The sequence below is a fragment of the Bombus bifarius genome, unplaced genomic scaffold (genome assembly GCF_011952205.1).
Source record: "Bombus bifarius isolate JDL3187 unplaced genomic scaffold, Bbif_JDL3187 scf7180000007966, whole genome shotgun sequence".
Classification (NCBI taxonomy): Eukaryota; Metazoa; Arthropoda; class Insecta; order Hymenoptera; family Apidae; genus Bombus; species Bombus bifarius.
In genome coordinates, this window is record NW_022884352.1 from 2,333,449 (window position 1) to 2,349,638 (window position 16,190).

Consider the following 16,190-nt stretch of genomic DNA (forward strand, 5'->3'; position numbering starts at 1 on the left):
AGTAATCTCGGAGGGACCTCGACCGATCGAATGTAGAACGTCATAACCCGTGAAAGAACCGCGAACCACCTCGAGTGTAACAATACCGTTGACAATGCTATCGTTTCATTCTCTCGCGGGACGCTCGATGATTCATGGTCGATCGTTGAGGCTTCGACGTCGTATGCTTTCACCACTTATGCATCAGCGGCATTTATTACGAGACAGAGAACATACGGCCGTGCATAAATGCATGGGAAACTTTCCGCTAAACGGATCAAGGGAAACGAGGTTTATCGATGGTTACTACATATCGTTAGCCGATTGATCACCGAATTTGTCGAGAACAATCGAAGATCGCACGGGAAAGGCTACACGTTATCACGTAATAATCGATGATTAATAAATATTTTGATATAAAGTAATCGAAGAAAGAATCATCTGACAGGTTCGACGATACTGGGCTAGCGTATACGAGATGCTGTTTTTTTTTCAAATAAAAGTTTCAACGATTGGATAAAATCTAATGGCATTTGACCCTGCAAATATTTCTTAAATATTCAAGAAAGTATTTAATGCCAAAATTAAATACGATCGAAACCGATCGATTGCGATATTGAGTTGTAAAATTGTTCTTCTATAAAAGGACAAGAAATGTAACGTATCGCGTTTTTCACTTGTGATCTTCAACTTGCCAAGAAAAAATCGTATTGTGGTTGGTTTTACACAGTATATTAAAGGAACGTAGTTGATGTGTTTTTTAAAAGATACAATACGCTGTCTTATTGTTAGAGGATAGACGAGTTGTTAGGGAAAGAGTGTGATGGAAGAGTTGAGAACGTGTAAGGAGAAAATCTATTTTAATCGCAATACCAGTTCGTGTGATACATGCGTATTTTTTTTTATAAGAAACGAAACTCGTTATATACGTATATATACTTTTGTAAAGATAATTCAAGCTCACGGGTGTTCACCCTCGCCCTCTTCTTCTTCGTCAAACTCGCCCTCTTCCTCGGCGGTGGCTTCTTGATATTGCTGGTACTCGGAAACCAAATCGTTCATATTGCTCTCAGCTTCGGTGAATTCCATTTCATCCATACCCTCTCCTGTGTACCAATGCAGGAAAGCTTTCCGCCTGAACATCGCCGTAAACTGTTCCGATACTCTTTTGAACAATTCCTAAATTCGCATTTAGAAGATAAAATTAAAAACAGGAGATTCGCGATGGATAATTGTTGTCTCTTTCGTTCGATAGAATCGTACTCGATGAGTTGATTTATCGAAGGTGGATACGATACAGCACGGTCGTAATATCAGCGGGGAGAGCAATCGACGATCGCAATTGAGATATTTCGGGGCAAACGAAGAGCGTAAGCCAGTTTCGAGACTAAGATTTAAATCAAAGGATCGTGATGGAATTTTAACAAAATTTGTTCTCATATTCCGAGTTGTTATCTCGCACGAACCGATTAATCGTTTTCCCGACAATCTGGATTAATGCTACGTAGCAAAATTATGAACGGAGGTGTACGTCGTATTTTTTTTTACAACCAAGGAGAGACAGAATTTTAATAGCGTATAATTTTAATGAATGATGTTACGCAGAATATTAATCGGCAAATAACTTGTGCGATTCAAGACGTAAATTGCATGCAAAGAACGTACATGGCCCTGGGCGTGGCCACATTAACGGGCCTCTTTCCTCAAAACTGTAACTTACAAACTGCGCTGTATCGTTCCCATCAAGTATACCTGAATGGCCGTCGAGTTTCCAATGAAAGTCGCCGACATTTTTAATCCGCGAGGAGGAATATCGCAGACAGCGGTCTTAACGTTACTGGGAATCCACTCGACGAAGTAACTGCTGTTCTTATTCTGGATATTGAGCATTTGTTCGTCCACCTCTTTCATCGACATTCTCCCTCGAAAAACAGCTGCGACTGTCAAGTAACGACCATGACGAGGATCGCACGCTGCCATCATATTTTTTGCATCGAACATTTGTTGCGTGAGTTCTGGTACCGTGAGAGCTCTGTACTGCTGCGAACCTCTGTCTCAGAACGGACAGTATACGCGACGTGACAAACTCTTTCATTTCTCTCGAGCAATTAAAGCTAGCGAATAGTTAGGCGATACTATACCTGGACGTTAGAGGCGCGAAGCCAGGAATAAAGAAATGCAGTCGGGGAAAAGGTACCATATTTACAGCGAGTTTACGCAAATCAGCGTTTAGCTGTCCAGGGAATCTTAAACACGTGGTTACTCCGCTAAGCGTCGCGCTCACCAGGTGATTCAAGTCGCCGTAGGTTGGTGTTGTTAACTTTAAAGTACGGAAACAAATATCATAGAGGGCTTCGTTGTCGATACAGTAAGATTCGTCTGTATTTTCAACCAACTGATGCACGGATAGAGTGCAGTTATAAGGCTCCACCACGGTGTCCGATACCTGCAAACACACGAGATCTATTTTTCCGATTCTTTGCAACAGGTCGTCAAGTGTTTCGTTTAAAAAGTTGCACAAAGTTGAAAATTCAAAAAACCCGTTTGTAAATAAGCAACATTTTTGTTTACAAGCCAACTCAAATGTCGTGATACACGCCGTTCTATAAAACGGCCTCATAAAACGAAACGTTTGATTGAATATTAAATATCGAATCGCGTAGGAAGCTTTAGGTACTGCTACTTTGCTTTATAGATACTCGAAATAATAATTAAAATACCTTTTAGAGAATTTTATTTTTTTTTTTATATTTATTTAGAGAGCGAATAAAATTTTTCTACGCACTCGACTTTCGATCAATCATTGTGTTAAATATTCCACCGTGCTTCAAACAGAAACAATTAAGGAGGAAGAATACCTTTGGAGAGGGTACCACGCTAAACGTCATCATAATTCTGTCCGGGTATTCCTCGCGAATCTTCGAAATAAGCAACGTGCCCATTCCAGCGCCCGTTCCACCGCCAAGAGAATGCGTTAACTGAAACCCTTGAAGACAATCGCAGCTTTCAGCTTCTTTTCGTACAACGTCGAGAACGGAATCGACGAGTTCCGCTCCTTCGGTATAGTGCCCTTTAGCCCAATTATTGCCGGCGCCGCTCTGTCCAAAAACAAAATTGTCCGGTCGAAATATCTGACCGAACGGTCCAGAGCGCACTGCGTCCATGGTACCGGGCTCTAGATCGACCAGGATCGCCCTAGGAACATACTTTCCACCTGACGCTTCGTTGTAATAAACGTTTATACGTTCTAGCTGGAGATCGGAATCACCGTGATAAGTGCCCGTTGGATCGATACCATGCTCGTCGGAGATCACTTCCCAAAACTATCAAAACATAAGTATCGGGTGAGCTTGGGAATATAGAAACTCGACTGTCACGAATGACGACCATAAAAAGATATTTTAAAATATTTCGATTCGTTCAATTCTTGGTCAAAGCCATAAAGAAGCACTTTGATTTATCGTATCGGCTCGAAATGATATTTGAAACACGTTATGATAATTAACTAAAACTAATTATGATAATTAACTAAAACTGTGTCTGACGAAAACTATAAAAAATAATAGATTTCATCAAAGATCAATATAAATACGCGCAATAAAAATTCACGAAAAACGATAAAAAATTGAAAAATTCGGACTTTGAACCTTTTCGCATTTCTCGATAATATCGTGTACACGCAATTTTCACTGTCACTTCAGCGTTTGATCTTTAACGAATTAAATTCGTGAGAAATACCTTAGCCCCTATCTGATTGCCGCATTGGCCAGCTTGGAGATGAGCGATTTCACGCATTTCTCTATTCTTCTTCCTCTACGATCTTCGTACCCAATCTTCGTTCGCCACCGATCGTTTCTATCCGCTTTTCTCTTACCTCTACCCTTTTATAAGTTCTATATTTTACAAAATTATTGAGAAATCGCTGCGAAGCCACGAGTTCGTCACGGAGATACGTAGGAACACGAAAAAGCATAAAGTCGGCGAGAGTAATCAACGAGTTGTCGTTTGTTTCGCGGTTGCCTTGGATTTTTCGTCGTCTATCGTCTATCGTTTGTCTCGTCGACTTCGTATTCATCTATCTCTCTCCCTCTGCCCTCTCGATACCCTCTTTCTCTGCAGGAGCCCAAAATATAGAAATACGAAAGAAATAATACAGAGAGGAAGAAACATATATATGTGGTGCTGGGATAAAACAGGCAAAGACGAAGTTTTCAAAGGGAGAAAAATCTTTTTATTGTGTTTTTTTTGCAAAATGAAAAGGCGAGCGAAAGGTCTGTCGATCGAGAGTAATAAAAGAAGGAGAGGAGTGAAAACCGAAAACGGAAACATCCTGAAACGTCGTCGGCATCCATTTGTAATTGCAGATCAATGACATTCACCGAGGTCCAGGATCCTGTTGCTGTAGTGGGGATGGTAGTATCGAAGGTTAATCAGTTGTTTCACGGTTGGTATGGCCATTGCGTTGGAACGTAACCGGATGTCTCTCTCTGGCTGCACTGTCCTCGAACGGTGACGCGGTTTCGGTACGATTTTCAGCGTCTGCCGGCGATGAGGGTCGCGGCAGGGAAGCTGGAATACGCGAGCGGAGCAGCGGCGGCGTGGGCGATCACAGGGCTAGCGATGTACGGTGCAGCGACCGCGTGATTAATCGCGTGCGCGTTGTAGCTGGTCGCGTAGGTTCCGACCGTCAAAGCTGCTGGAACCGGTGCCGCGATCGCTGCTGGCACTGCTGCTGGTACCGCCGCTGGCAACAAACCGGCCGAACAGGCAGCGACCAAACCGGCGAACAGAACCTTTGACAAAAATTAACGGATTAGTTTCGGTCTATCGTTTGAACTTTCCTCTCGAGCTCGCTTATCGCGGTAGAACCGTTTTATCGCTTATCTTTGTTTATACAAATATATCAATTACGAAACTCGATGATCGATGGATCGAGCCACGGTCGAGCATGATATCAAAGGCGCAAACATGTCGAGAATTTGAATCTATCGTCACGCGTATTTCTACTTTTAAAAGTAGAAATCTTGTCTTATCTTTAATCTCGTAATTAATCGAGCCATACCCCTGCTCTTTGGTGAAGAAAGCACGCCTTTTTGACTTGAAAAGAATATAACCGATTCGTTTGTAATAATAAACGCAAGACGCTATTTTACGAAAAAGAGTAAACAAATCGATTATTACGATTCTTATTCGTACGAAAACTACAAAAGAACTGGAGGAGAATCCAAGCTAACCGAGAAGAAGCGTGGAACAGGGAACATCTATTATCAAAACTTGCTCGTTCCCCCGATTTATTCTCTCGATTGGACTCGTCCGCAAGAAGCGATTACAACTTGCTTCTCGATCAACTTACCAAGAATTTCATGGCGAACATTTTTACTTGTTGAGGTCTCGAAAGTGTATCGAGTGGATAACAACAGACAACTGTACTGTCATATGGATTAGCTAGAGCTCTTTTATACTCTGTTTCGTCCGGTAATATACTCCCACTACGAACATGTTCGCAACACCGGTTCGCGGTACCATACGACAGGAACACGCTTCTGCATATCGGATTAACTTTGCTCGTTTTAGGCCACGCCTGCTGTTATACAGTAACCGTCTCTATGGCCGAATCTAGCCTTCTTTTTTTTCCTCTAACTTTTTTAAGCATTATCCTCGTGGTTCCTGATCGCGCTGCTCCACGCGGCTGCTCGGTGTCGTTCACCGCGGATATACGTTGCCTTCGAACGCCCTTTGTCCGTAACATTTTTCCTTTGCCACAGTCGTATACCATACGACGATGGACGGTATGGTACACGAACACAGTCGCGGATCGTAAATCCTCGAAGGGAATGAACGTTAGGGTGAAACGATGAAAAACGTTGGAAATTTTCGCTTGCCAACGACAACGACCATTGTAGGATGAGTTGCTTCGTTGCAAGATGCGCGTTTGCTATTCAGCTCTCATAGACAGATTTTGCAAGCTAACGAAATCCTTTATTTTCCTTAACGAGGTATCTAGGTTCAGAAGTGAAAAGAAAAAGAATTATCTTGCATTTTCCGAGAGTAGAGATTCGTCTACCGAAACTATGTTCTCGAATTTGTACAATGCATAGCTTGTACGATGCGACGTGTAACTTTTAAACACGTTTTTCTGGAAATTCTATTTCCTGAAATGATCGACGAGATATCGCAAGTTCCAGTTGGCCAATAATTCTTGGATATACCCTTTGACGAATGCGTTGCTGTCGCGTGAATCAGAATTATTAAAAAGTTATTTTCTTCTTTGTTTATCGCTTACTCTACGAAACGAATCTTAAGGAGGAAAAGAATCGACAACTTGATACTCAAGTTTGAAAGTACCGTCGTTTCTTAAATTTCCATCGTATTCTTTGTTCATTCTGGTTTACGTCGTAGCAACACGAAGTGAGACTAGAGTAGAACCGCCCTTTAAATGCCGCTTATTCGGGATATTCGCAAAGTTAAAATTGACGCAACAATAACGAAGACATCGATGTCGTTTGCAGTTCGGTTTCAGCCAGTGATATACATTGGGTGCGGCTCATGCTCGTTCCAAATACGAAACGCGGCCGTACGTACTGCGTCTACGACGATTGGGACATCGCAAGTTTCGAAGATCGTTCGTCGAACGTGACTCGAATTTCCGACTGGAAACGTGGATTTGTTCATCAACTTGCTCCTCGTAACTTTCCCTTGATTTATCGATACGGAATACCGTATCGAACTTCACTCTTGACCCTGCACGGATGTCCTACTTTTCATCGATACGTTTTCGCTTTAGGAAACGATCGTAAGAAAAATATTTGGGAAAATAACGCGTGAACCTTTCCTCTCAAAGATGTTCGATAATGGACCGATGATCGATCGTTCGATGCAGCAAAGTTTGTATATTTTTAAAAACTTCTCATACGGTGGAAAGATGAAAGAAACGCGTCTTTCTTTAGGTTACATCCGTATAATGAATTTATTTTGATAACACCGTAATGCAATTTACAGAGGGTCAGTAATTACAGCGATAATGATCCGACTCATGCAACGCAGCATCCTTTGTACCATCTCTGGCTACTTGGAACAATGGCACGACGTATGCAATTGTTTCGACAGCAGTTGCACGGACCGTAGGGATTACGAATAGATCGTAAACAAGCAAACTTGTATTTTCCTATATAATTTCTATTACCATTCATCTCTCAATCGATTCGTTCATTAATTCCTACCTATCAATTGCTACTGTAATGATCCATAAGAAAGAATCGTTTCGTCGTTCATTGACGCGTCGCAGTTTTAATTAGATTCGATTTCTTTCTAGTAGATAGTGCTATAAAAAGATACGGTAACAAAGCGTAGGGTGTCGGAGGAAAACCGTGATCAATTGCTTTGTCGAACGGTGTGCGAAAGGATTGCGTTACAGCATACGATGGAAATGTTACGGCAGAGGTTGAATATTCGAGATAGATGCAAGTACGAAAGAACGATCGTTTGTTTTCGTTTTAAGTTGCAATTTATTCCATGAAAAAGAAAAACTTAAAAATAGAGATTTGGACAGGCGATCGGAGTATCAGGGGTGAAATCATAGATGGGCGGTGTAGGCGAGTGCAGCGTATGGCAATGGTGCAGCAGGTGCGGCGGCAGCGAGGGTAATCGGTGCGGGTGCTGCTGGTATGGCCGCGTGCACGGCTGCAGGTACGGCGGCGGTGTATGCCAGTGGTGCGGCAGCGAATGTATTGTAGTTCCTGGCTACGACTTGACTGCTCCTAGCAGTTACGATCGGTGCTGGAACAGCAGCAATCGCCGCTGGAGAAGCGACCAAAGGGGCGTGGAGAATTCCAGCAGACGCCACGGCTGCTACGAAGAGAACGATGCACTGCGGAAAGCGATAGATTTGAAAATAAAATTTTTGATTTTCTTTCCATATACATATATTAGGATTTAAACAAAGTCTAGATCATCTCGATCGCGATTAAACCACTTACCGCTGTCTTGATCATTGTTGAGCTTGTGTGTTTGTTTCGGCTGTTGAGCGATGAGTGCAGAATCGTCGAAGCGTCCTCGTTTTATACCAATGTCCGGCGCTGATGGGGTGGTGGACTTACGAAAAGGACGGTGGATGCGGGGCTTGCGAAAGTTCCGACCTCCTTGGTGTAGTCACCTTCGTATCAATTTTGTTGGTCGCGGTCGCATTGGAATGCCGGGCGTGAAACATCGGCCGTTTTCACGCGCTCCCTCGCTCGTTACGGCGCGGGCGCGGGCGCGGGCGGCGCGACGCGACGCGACGCGACGCGTTCCTCATCCTGTATCGTATTTTCAAACTGCTCGCGTTTGGTAGCTATCACTCGCAACAAATGGATCGATCGATTTCGATGACCTTGATCGAAAGAGAAGCACAGGGCGAACACTTCTACGAGTATCACGAAATTACGTAAGCAACCAGACCGAGCAATTGTATAACCCTCTCGACTACGTGCTTGTCCGGTTGGAACGCACAACAAGGTTACAAAGTCGGCTCAGTGATTACGCGGGTCGTTCTGCTTCCCACACGATCTATCTGCAACTACTTTCATCTAGTTTTTCATCATTTTTTATCTAGTCTCTGTTTGTCTCTCTCTCTCTCTCTCTCAGCCTCATTTAAATAGTCTACTTTTATATCCGACTTCATCATAGATCTAATCCGCACATCCTATTTGGTCTGGATAAAAAAATTGTTCGATTAGTCGCGTTTCTGTTTTTTCTCCGATCGTTACATTTCGTTTTGATCGATCCTTTTCCTACGCCTCTCACTCGCTCGATCTGGTCACTCGCATCCCTCCTTTGTCTCCGTGTTTCGCTCGCTCTATCTTTCTCTCGGTTACCACAAGGCTGAACACCTCCAAGGTAAAGCAAACGCTTTTTTCCCAAGTTCAAGTTCGTCGAGTCCGAGTGAGACCAGCAAACGTTGTTTCCCCTTCGGTCGAGATACACCTCGTATCACGACACGGAAGGTACGACAGGCTGCCACTACGTTCGTTAATTTCGTCGTTAATATCTCTTCCAATTTGGAATCGACAAGCAGAGGAAAGCTGTATTAGAATTCGCATAATTTCGAATCTGTCCCATGCGTCGTCTTTCTTACCTCTACTTTGCCATTCTTTCTTTCGCACGATAAAACGCTGTAGGAGCGTGGGAAGGACAAACGATCATCCCGCGGATGTTGATAATTATTTCGAGCAGGTTGAAAGACGCTGGTCGTTGTTTGTACCTCGCAGCCAACGAGCCATTAAGCTATCCTCGGATCGTCAATCGTTTTTCGAAGTCGCAAGGACAACGCGATGCCGGAGAAAAGGGGAAAACCTGTTTGTGCTCGATGGAAAAAAGTTGCTCGAACGTAGACTCGAAAAAGAAGGAAATGGCGCGTATTGTTGGGACACGCCTGATCCCGTGCAACCTTGAAGAAATCCGCGATTCGCCGGTAGTTGGTCGATACACGGGAAAACGTTTGCGGAGAGGCACAAAGGGAGAAGTCGATTGGCCGGTCGGTGGAAAAAATTGCGCGTACCAACAAGAAGGAAGCGAGTGTCCCGTTCATGGTCTGCTTGGAAGACCGGCTGTTGCCCTTCGTGGAATACCAGAGACGGGTAAAAGGAACGAGATGTAGAGAGATGGGTAAAAGGAAGGGGGATGTAGAGAGATGAGAATCTTTGTCGCGGTTTCCCCTATATAAGCAGCGTTTCCTCGGGAATTGAGGTATAATCGTCTCAGCTTTTACGTAGTGTATCCACACGCTTCAACCACAAACATGTTCAAAACGGTGAGTGCTGGAGATCGAGTGCTAGATGGTGCAGACGGAAACAGGGTAAGCAAAGGAAGAATCTGCTCTTGATCGAATTCTTGTGAGCGTAGCTGTTGTTCGCTGGATTATTGGCGGTCGCGTTGGCTGCACCGTCGCCGGCTCCTGCACCAGCCCCGGCTCCAGCACCAGGTCCGGCACCCTCGGCATCTCTGGTCGCCGCTCCCCTGGCCGCCGCTCCATTGGCTGCACCAGCTCTTCTCTCGAACATTGGAACACCCCTTCTCTACTCCAACTATCCGCCTATTCCGGTTGCTAGTTACGCGCCTGCTTCCTCTTACATCTACAAAGGCTACGTCGTCTAACACGATCGACGAGACGACATGGATCGATCGAGCGATCAAGCGACTGAACCGAACCATCGAGTAATCGACCAATCGACTCATCTCTTTCTCATCCTGAAAAGATCAATAATCGCATCTCTGTACTTTCTATGAAGTATCGTTCGTGCTTCGATTCTCCGACAATGTTCTTATACTTTTAGATTCGGTATCAATAAAACTGTTCAAACGCAAACGGCTTTCTTATTTCCTCGATACGCGTACATGTTTCTTGACGTCCCGTAGTTTACATTTCGACGATTACTTGTTTCTTCGTTAATGAATCTATCGCGCACAGCTCGTTACGTGATTCCTCGTTACTCTGTAAATTCAATTATATAAGAATGAACGTAGGCGTGACCACACTCTGAATAATCGTTCTCCACCCACTTATGTCATATAAAAATGTGTGTTCGTGCATCGGAACACGGAGTGGCGCGTGTATGCAATCTTAGGCGCGATCTGGAGTAAGATCGGACGAGTCAACCGAGCGAAAAGCCTAGCGCGCGCTCTTCGTCGGATGCTTATTCGAGCTGATGTTCGAACTGCTGTCCGAGTTTGGACGATTTCACGAGACAAGCGTTGCACTGTCGCTTCCTTGGATAAACCATCGCGTTCTCCGCTCCCTCGAAGCGAACGTAATACGTCGTATCTCGCGTGGTTCGTCGAGCGTATCCACGAGAGCCAAGCGAACCGTCGCTTGCGTCGAAAGCACAGCGATTTCGATTTATAATAGAAGCGGTGGAACGTGCGACGAAAGATGGCAAGAACGTAGCGGATACGAAGGGAATAGACAACGCGCTATAGAAAAGAGTGGATGAAAATACAAGGGTTCACGGTACACACGGTCGTTTGAAAATGTCAAACGAGTCTGCGACTGGTCTCGCTATTATACCCAGAAGAAGAATTCGAGCCAGAAATTCGCCATCGACGACAAGGGAGGAATCGTTGCGTTTCGTTGAAATCGAGCAAGGCCATGGCGGCCTTTTGTTTCTACAAACGACGAATCAATTATGCGGCAACAACAATACCAGAATCGTTACGTAAAAGGTAAATGCAATGTCCTCGCGTACGTCGTGTACTGGATGTGCCGTTCGTGGTTCGCTGCTGCTTCGTCCAATATGCTGTTAATCCGCTAAAGGTTTAACATACACGAATTTTCCGATGAAATCGAGCAAATTGTCTTCGGTGAATATACACTACGTCACGTTGCGTTTCGAGACAGCAACGTGTTCCGCTTCGCAATATTCTTGGCACCGCAACACGTGTTACCGTAATAACATCGAGAATGAAATTTTTCTTCGCGTCACCGTGTACCATCGTACGAAAGCGTCTGCGAGGAAAAGGAAGGGGAAATCTACATATAACCGAATCGTTCTATTCTGTTACGACGAACCTCGTTACGTCCCTCGTTACGCTGCATTAGGAGCTAACGGTCGGGGTGCGATACGTTTTCGCTTATATATTAATTTCTATATTCGATATGTTTGTTTCCGTATTTCGATATATTAATATTTCCTACGTATTATCTTGTATTCCTGGTTCGTGTCATACCTGGTTCGTATTTACAAAATTATTGATCATCCGGGTGCATCCAGCGCTGGCGGCAATGCGATCAGCCTGCATGGTACATCCACCCCTTTGCATCGATCGCACGCTGCAGTTCACCGACCTCTCTGCTTCGAGACGCGATACAATACTTGTACTGTCCCCATTATTGCCCTCTTTTGCCCTTATCTACTATCTCGATTGCTCGTCCCACTCTCTTAACCAGCGTCCATTAAATCGCGGCATTGCTAATTTTAACGAATTCGTTTCACCAAGAGCATTCGACGTATCGATCGTCTACTACAAAGAAGGTTCGACGTTCTCCGCTCGTTACGTCATTAGGAATATACGGTCCAGCCTAAAAAAAGAAGCACTTCTACGCGCTTAAGCGCTTCTTCCCTGTTCGTGATTCGTGGATTCGCTGTTTGCGAAAATGCGTTTCGATCGAAGTACGATCGACGCGAGTCGATTGAAAGTACGCGTGCGATTCGCGCGAGAGAAATCGAAGTGAATGGTCCGAAAATAACGAAAAATGGCGCCGATTGGTGAATCGCGTTTCGAACGAGCAACGTCCGAAAACCGCGTCGGTCGCATTCATCCCGATATCGCGTCCTCGCAGATACGACTCGAACCCTCACGTGGTGGAGAGGACATGCGCGCACCCTCGGCAAAGCCGCGACGCTATATAAGAGAAGAACGCGAGTCTCCGAGTCTCAGTTCGCTCACGAAAGCGTGCGAAATACACACGGCAAACCCGGCAATCAACGACAAATTGATAAAACGCGTGTTTGCGATTAACCGCCGAATAAAACTGTTCTTCCGGCACACGAGGATGAACAACTTGGAGAAAGACGGAAAAGGCATCCAGTAACTAATAAGAACACAGAACAGTGGGAAACGGGTGAAAATAAAAGATCAACGACCGATCGACAACGAAGCACGCTAGTTTCTCCTCGAAAGCATCGTTTTACGCAAGTATAAGCACAGTGAAACGAGTGTGGAATTGATTAGACGCACGGAAATTGATCAACCGTGACAGAAAGGGCGCGCATTTGCCATCGTTCACGCGAAAGGCAGCGAGTCAACGACTGAGCGCGATCGAACGAAACTCGAGTTAATTCCGAACGAACGAGTTCTAATCGAACGAAACGAAATTTGCGAGCTGGCTAACCGAACGGTGCAGATTTTCGTCCGCGATCTCGATCGGATCGGTGGCTTTCGTACTTCACTGAGAATGGAGGACACGACTAGATTGACCGATCCGGAAGACGATCGTCGCCGAGAGAACCAAAAGGGCGACGGTAAACGAAGAGTCAGCCCGACCGTGGGCCCTGGTTCTTCGAAACAAGAATTTGGAGACGACGAGTGCAGCACGGACAGTGGTTGCAGCAGCGGTGGAAGTACCGGAAGCGCGGAGAGGCTGTCGCGTCGCGGAAGCAGCGAGCGACTATGCCGCGCCACCAGGTCGCCGAGAACCCACTGCTACTTGGACCGACTTCGCGGCCGACCGACTCGTTCTCAGGAGAGACTTTCCAGCATTCAGAGAAGTTCGGAGCGAGTTCGAGCCAAGTCCTCGCGTTCTTGGAGCCCTGGAGACGTTAGAGGCGTTGGAAGAACTTCGGAGTCGCTTTCGTACTCTTCGAGTCCATCGGACGCCCACAGCAGCACCGACAGCGACTCGTTGAAAAGATCCAGCACGGCAGATACTCTTCGAAGAGCGCTTCAAACTCTCAAGATATCCTCCAAGTGGGAAGGGAAGGAGAACAAGCACGCGAAGAAGAGCCCCAAAAGAATCCTACGCAGTCCGGTGTCCTACACGTACGTCAGAGGTCTTTCGGGCCTACCAACGCAGAGGGTTCCAAGGAACATGGCACAGCAATTGACGATGCCCTGTTCCTGTCAAGATACCGTCGGTCTCTACCGATAAGAAGCAATCAGGATCGATGGCGATTCGAGTCGAAGCCGGTTCACTCGGTTCATCCAAGTTTCATCCGTTTTAAACGATACACTCGCTCAATTCCGCTCTCTCTCCCTCTCTCTCTCTCTCTCTCTCTATCTATCTATCTATCTATCTATCTATCTATCTATCTATCTCATTACAAACTTCGAGTTTCGTTGCGCGATCGTCTCGATATTAAATAGCGCAAACAGCCGAACGGAGCCTCCGCTCTTGGACCATTCTTTGCGTACGAGATGTTTGCTCGCACGATCTACAGGAATTCGCAGCCCACGCTTCCGTTTCCGTACTTTCTACTTTTGTCAATCGCGGCCGTTTCCTCGCCGCTGTTTTTTCAAACCTCGACCAAACGAGTGGATCAAAATGTATACGAACTTAGAGCGATACGAGCGAAATAATTGTAACGGACGTCGAAGGTTCGGCGAACGTAGCGTTTCGCGTCTTCTCGCTCTGCCGGAAACTTCGCGGAAAAGCATATCCGGCGCGCTTCTTCCTCCGTCGAGATTTTCTTTCGTTCCAGGCCGATCATATTCGATCGGTCGTCGGTCGCTTGGGAGAGAAGAAGGCGAAAAGTGCGGAAAAGTTGCGTTCGTCGTAGGTAGAGGTGCGTCGACGTACAAGTACATTGTGTTTTAAGTTGTTGGTCTCTTATTCGTAAACGAGATAGATCACGTAGACAGAACGTAGCCGTGTAAGCATGTATGTACCTACCTTTTGTAGCAAACGATTAGTACACTCGATAAAAACATGTACAATAGCGATACCAATTACGTTACACGCCAACGAATTTCATAGTTGACGATTAATTGGCGATCCGTTTCGATCGCAAGCGCAAAGAGGAATGAAACAAGACGGATCGAACGTTCGAACGTCACATAGCGATGCGATCGGTCGACGATCCGTCTTACGCATGCACCTTCTTTGTCGAATTCGCAACGAAGCAGATTCTCGATGCGCTTCTATCGAAACGTCGTTTCGCGAAAAGGTATTATATCGTCGCGAAACCGAGGTCGGTTATCGCGATATACGAGTCAATTACGCATGAACGCGTCGAGATCGCGCAACTCTGGTGCTTTTTTTATAAGGAACGAACGGATGGAAACGATCGTCGAAAGAATCGAAACGAAACGTTGACGATCTCGCGCGATCTTTATCGCTAACCGTCCGACGTAACGTTCGGTCGTGAGTATTTCAGATAGATTAGAATTACTTGTTCGTTAAGGATACTTTTAAAACATATCACGATTCGCAAATGGTATCGTGAGCTTCGTTCAGCGCAATCGTTCGCTCGAGACTAGCAAATTCGAGTGTGTGCGTGCTACGGCGAGACGTTAAACGAGTTTGCGAAGTTTCTGTTCCTTCTTTCGCAAGGCCTGCTGTGCTAACAGATGCTCGGCGAGTGTCGCGATGAAAAAGGAGCGGATCGTTCTGTTTTCGACCTCGTTTTCGTTCCAGTTTCATTCTCACGCGAGACGAGAATAACACGGACAATAACGATACTCGAAAGACGGACGCCGGTGAGTCGAACGGTTGCGGCGAAACGAATCCGAACGAAACCCACGGCGAAGGGAAATCTTTTTCTTAAACTATCGTCGAAAGTTCTCATTTACGTGAAGGCGAACGTAATCGCGGAACGTATACGCGATCTTTCAGTGCCTTGTAAATATCTACCGCGTGAGTTACATGGTATGTCGCGAAAAAATTGGCACACAGATGTACGATATCTTGCGAGGAGAAATAATAGAACGCTAACACACGCCTAATAAATGTCGATGATTCTCGCGCGAAAATACAAGAACAGAGAAAAAGCGAGAACGATAGAATATGCGAGAAATGCAGATTCTCAGGACTGAATATTTTATATTAAGTATTACCTATGTCGATACTACACGTAGTTTACGTTTCAAATAAACGTTTTTCATTCAAACCGGCGTTCACATTTATAGCCTTCCTGTACCATTAACATCCTCCCACTATTTTATCCTCTTACGAATTACGCTCTTTACTCGAATTATCCGAAACGCAGACTTTTACGAAGCACGCGAAGTTAAATCGAGCAACAGTCGGTCAGTTAACGACGCCGCGATTGCGTTTGCTCCGAAATAATCGACAGGACGGAAGGTTTCCGTTCCCGTGTCCGGAGCATGTCGTCGGAGAAACAACGTCGTTCCGGCCGATCTGTACGCAACGTGCCCGTACCGGAACACGATTCGCGGAAAGACGTGGAAACATGGAAGGACGTCCCTGGTCCGTTTATAGCTACGGCCATGACAGAATCAACGAGTGACCCACTTGCAGGGGTTTGCACCCCCGTGACGTCACTCGAGGCAAGCGACGCCATTCACGACCCTTCTTTGACCCAGATCGCTGCTAGTGTCGTCCCTACGAAATACCATAGTTCATTCAAGGATCGCTTCCAGGATACCTTGTCGTTACCTGGACGCGCGATATTCATTTCCTAGGCGCCATAGAGCTTATTTTTGTTCGTTCTCGTCTCTCTATTTTTCTTCCTTTATTCTCCTCGTCTCCGATTTAACCAGTCGCTTGCAAAAGTCTCTCT

General features: G+C 45.5%; 4 protein-coding genes and 1 pseudogene across 4 annotated transcripts; 2 read left to right on the forward strand and 3 right to left on the reverse strand.

Annotated features, from left to right (window-relative positions):
- Positions 1-923: 923 nt before the first annotated feature.
- LOC117206012 lies at positions 924-3,314 on the reverse strand (annotated as a pseudogene).
- An 873-nt stretch (positions 3,315-4,187) lies between these two features.
- On the reverse strand, positions 4,188-5,407 carry LOC117206014. The gene is made up of 2 exons (XM_033444953.1): positions 5,333-5,407; positions 4,188-4,772 (listed from the first exon to the last, which is right to left on the reverse strand). Exons 1-2 carry the CDS (start codon positions 5,351-5,353, stop codon positions 4,512-4,514), a joined length of 282 nt encoding a protein of 93 aa, XP_033300844.1. The 5' UTR covers positions 5,354-5,407; the 3' UTR covers positions 4,188-4,511.
- A 2,057-nt stretch (positions 5,408-7,464) lies between these two features.
- Positions 7,465-9,011, reverse strand: LOC117205167 (cuticle protein 38-like). The gene is made up of 2 exons (XM_033443315.1): positions 7,956-9,011; positions 7,465-7,846 (listed from the first exon to the last, which is right to left on the reverse strand). The coding sequence occupies exons 1-2, from the start codon at positions 7,968-7,970 to the stop codon at positions 7,553-7,555; spliced, it is 309 nt and encodes a 102-aa protein (XP_033299206.1). The 5' UTR covers positions 7,971-9,011; the 3' UTR covers positions 7,465-7,552.
- A 652-nt stretch (positions 9,012-9,663) lies between these two features.
- On the forward strand, positions 9,664-10,315 carry LOC117205097 (cyclin-dependent kinase inhibitor 1C). Its single transcript, XM_033443184.1, has 2 exons — positions 9,664-9,766; positions 9,859-10,315. The coding sequence occupies exons 1-2, from the start codon at positions 9,755-9,757 to the stop codon at positions 10,108-10,110; spliced, it is 264 nt and encodes an 87-aa protein (XP_033299075.1). The 5' UTR covers positions 9,664-9,754; the 3' UTR covers positions 10,111-10,315.
- A 915-nt stretch (positions 10,316-11,230) lies between these two features.
- LOC117205992 lies at positions 11,231-15,557 on the forward strand. The gene has a single exon (XM_033444898.1). The coding sequence runs from the start codon at positions 12,908-12,910 to the stop codon at positions 13,598-13,600; it is 693 nt and encodes a 230-aa protein (XP_033300789.1). The 5' UTR covers positions 11,231-12,907; the 3' UTR covers positions 13,601-15,557.
- Positions 15,558-16,190: the final 633 nt, after the last annotated feature.